The sequence below is a fragment of the Gastrolobium bilobum genome, unplaced genomic scaffold, assembly GCF_033153095.1.
Source record: "Gastrolobium bilobum isolate Gb01-03AN ecotype WA unplaced genomic scaffold, APGP_CSIRO_Gbil_v1 utg1221, whole genome shotgun sequence".
In the NCBI taxonomy this organism is placed as follows: Eukaryota; Viridiplantae; Streptophyta; class Magnoliopsida; order Fabales; family Fabaceae; genus Gastrolobium; species Gastrolobium bilobum.
In genome coordinates this window covers 1,368,456-1,371,922 of record NW_026897257.1, presented here as the reverse complement: position 1 = coordinate 1,371,922, position 3,467 = coordinate 1,368,456, and the positions used below count along the sequence as shown (strand labels likewise).

Genomic DNA, 3,467 nt, shown 5'->3' with positions numbered 1-3,467 from the left:
ACTATAACAAATAAACAGATTGAATGATAGATCATAGACGACCTTTTTCCTTTTTTCTTTTTTGAAAAAAAGAAAAGAATAGATGAGCCAATATTGATCGAGGCCAGATCAATATAATATTGATGATGCTCGTACTCTGCTATTCACACCATCGGGTGATGAATTCTGTTATCGTCTTTGCAATATGCATAAAAGAGTCAGATCATTTATGTCTGAATATTCACATTACTACCGTTAAAATAATATATTCTTGCTGAAAGATCTTTGCTGCTACCGCAGATCACTGAATACTGCCTAACTTACATGTGCATGAACGACTACAATGGCGCCGAGTTAGGCTTATAATCAATTATTCCATATACACTTCATGGAAAAACCCAACCAATTAATTCTGTCTACATTTAACCCACTTCAGCTTCTTTTTTTTGTTATTTTTTTAAATCTTGAAATTATTTTCTTAACTTAGGAGGCACTCTCTTACTTGTTAATATTAAAAAACAATATAAGATACATGTCTATATATAAGAGAGTACCAATAATAAAGATTTCAATCTCTTTGGCCTCTTTCTCGTGAGTTCCCTTTTCAGTCATGTTTCCTTGTTTTCCAGCTTAAACACTACCAACCTTTTCACAACTCTCTGATACCCCTATCTCTTTGTCTACCTTGACCTACTGCACTAGCTGTGCTTTAACCATGATTACCGGTAAGGATATTTATGATGTTTTTGCGGCTATTGTGCCCTTATATGTGGCTATGATATTAGCATATGGTTCAGTTCGGTGGTGGAAAATCTTCACACCTGATCAGTGTTCTGGCATAAACCGATTTGTTGCTGTATTTGCAGTTCCACTTCTTTCTTTCCACTTCATCTCATCCAATAACCCTTATGCTATGAATTACCACTTCATAGTAGCTGACTCTCTTCAAAAAGTTGTCATTTTGTGTGCTCTTTTTCTGTGGAACACCTTCACAAAACATGGCAGCCTTGACTGGACGATCACCCTCTTCTCACTTTCCACTCTCCCAAACACACTTGTCATGGGAATCCCTTTGTTAAAGGCCATGTATGGAGATTTTTCAGGAAGCCTTATGGTTCAAATTGTGGTTTTGCAGAGTGTCATATGGTACACTCTTATGCTGTTCATGTTTGAATACAGAGGTGCTAAGCTCCTCATCACAGAGCAGTTCCCAGAGACTGCAGGGTCCATTACATCCTTCAGGGTTGATTCAGATGTTGTCTCACTCAATGGCAGAGAGCCACTACAAGCTGATGCAGAGATAGGAGAAGATGGAAAACTTCATGTTGTGGTTAAGAGATCAGCTGCTTCCTCTATGATATCATCATTCAACAAGTCCCATTTAACTTCTATGACACCTAGAGCTTCAAATCTTACTGGGGTTGAGATCTATTCAGTTCAATCATCAAGAGAACCAACCCCAAGAGCTTCAAGTTTCAATCAAACAGATTTTTATGCCATGTTTGCAAGTAAAGCACCGAGTCCAAAACACGGGTACACAAATAGTTTCCAGAGTAATGGTATTGGTGATGTTTACTCTCTGCAATCTTCAAAAGGAGCAACACCAAGGACTTCTAATTTTGAAGAGGAGATGCTGAAGATGCATAAGAAAAGGGGAGGGAGGAGCATGAGTGGTGAGCTGTTTAATGGAGGTGGTTTGGTTTCTTCTTACCCACCTCCAAACCCCATGTTTTCAGGGTCTACAAGTGCTGGCCCAAAAAAGAAAGATAGCAGTGGTGGTGCACCTAACAAGGAGTTACACATGTTTGTTTGGAGTTCAAGCGCATCCCCAGTTTCTGAGGGTAATCTGAGACATGCAGTTAATAGAGCTTCCTCTACCGACTCTGGGATTGATCATTCCAAGGCTGTTCCACACGAAACTGTTGCCTCAAAAGGTGACCCCAAAACCACACATCATAAATATATCCACTCACTCAAACCCTATTTGTCTTGACTTTGGTGTATTGAATTCTGGCTCCAAATGTAGTCTTCTTTTTTTTTTCTTTTTTTTTTCCCACCTTCTAGGCCCTTTAATTTTCTTACGGAAGGATTGGCATTAATTTTAAATGTCTTATTCTGCATGCAGCTGTTCATGAATTGATTGAGAACATGAGTCCTGGTCGCAGAGGGAATGGAGACAGGGAGCTTGAAATTGAGGAAGGAACAAAATTTCCCACAAGTGGGTCTCCATATACCTGCCAAAAGAAGGTGGACATGGAAGAAGGTGATGCAAACAAAAAACAACAAATGCCACCCACAAGTGTCATGACAAGGCTCATCCTCATCATGGTTTGGAGGAAACTCATAAGAAATCCTAATACCTACTCAAGTCTCTTAGGACTCACATGGTCTCTCATATCATATAGGTATATATCCCACCATTTTATTTTTTTTGGTAAACTATTTTTTTCTTCTGTTTTTCTCTTGTCTTTGTTGTCTAATAGTACCCTTCATCAATCGTTTGCTTGTGTGCATGCATGCAGGTGGAACATTGAAATGCCGTCTATTGTGAAAGGTTCCATCTCAATACTTTCTGATGCTGGTCTAGGAATGGCCATGTTCAGTCTAGGTACTTCTCTTGAGCCTTATAATTTTTTAATTTTTTTTCCTTCCTTTCATTTTAATTCTGCCATCGTCCTAAAAAAGTTTATGTTAATTATTATGGGAACCATTTATAATATAATGCTTTCTTAAGCAGGTCTGTTCATGGCATTACAACCCAAGATCATTGCCTGTGGAAAATCTGTGGCAGCATTTTCCATGGCTGTTAGGTTCTTGACAGGTCCAGCTGTAATTGCAGCAACCTCAATAGGCACTGGTATGCGTGGAGTTCTTTTACATGTTGCAATTGTTCAGGTGACATATATATGAAACCCACTTTATCATTTAATCAAAGTCCAATGTCGTTGTTCTTAGTTATTTATGACAATACGTTTAATTTTTGCAGGCTGCCCTTCCCCAGGGTATCGTTCCCTTTGTGTTTGCCAAAGAATACAATCTTCATGCAGATATACTCAGTACTGCGTAGGTGTCTTTTGTAAATATGCTTTTAATAAAATGCACTAGATGAAAGTCATTGTGTGGACTCATGGCATATAAAATAAATTCTAAAAGAGACTTTACAAATTGTGCAGGGTTATATTTGGAATGCTGGTTGCATTGCCCATAACAATACTCTACTATGTGCTACTTGGAGTCTAATCTATCTTGGGAAGCAAAAGCAATAGAAAAGAAGTATGATGCTGTCACTACGTAAATCCAAGTCACGCTCAAGATATTGGATTTTAGAAAAGGAAAGAGAAATTATATATAGTGTATTAGATTTGTTCAAAGTTTCCAGGTTACTCTTCATTCTCTCTATTTGTTAATGGAAAAATCTTTTAGTTAGGTAGAAAAGCAAGAGATTACAACCTATGAGGCGCGAGAAAGCCTGAGGGATCAATATTTTT

General features: G+C 38.1%; 1 protein-coding gene across 2 annotated transcripts; it reads left to right on the top strand.

The window, feature by feature from the left end:
- Positions 1–694: 694 nt before the first annotated feature.
- On the top strand, positions 695–3,219 carry LOC133305310 (auxin efflux carrier component 2). 2 transcript variants are annotated; one of them, XM_061505482.1, is made up of 6 exons: positions 695–1,913; positions 2,147–2,384; positions 2,502–2,587; positions 2,717–2,874; positions 2,966–3,042; positions 3,153–3,219. In XM_061505482.1, exons 1-6 carry the CDS (start codon positions 695–697, stop codon positions 3,217–3,219), a joined length of 1,845 nt encoding a protein of 614 aa, XP_061361466.1. The 2 variants fall into 2 exon arrangements, with proteins under 2 accessions (XP_061361466.1, XP_061361465.1); XM_061505481.1 differs by having other exon boundaries at positions 2,105–2,384.
- The last annotated feature ends 248 nt before the right edge of the window (positions 3,220–3,467 follow it).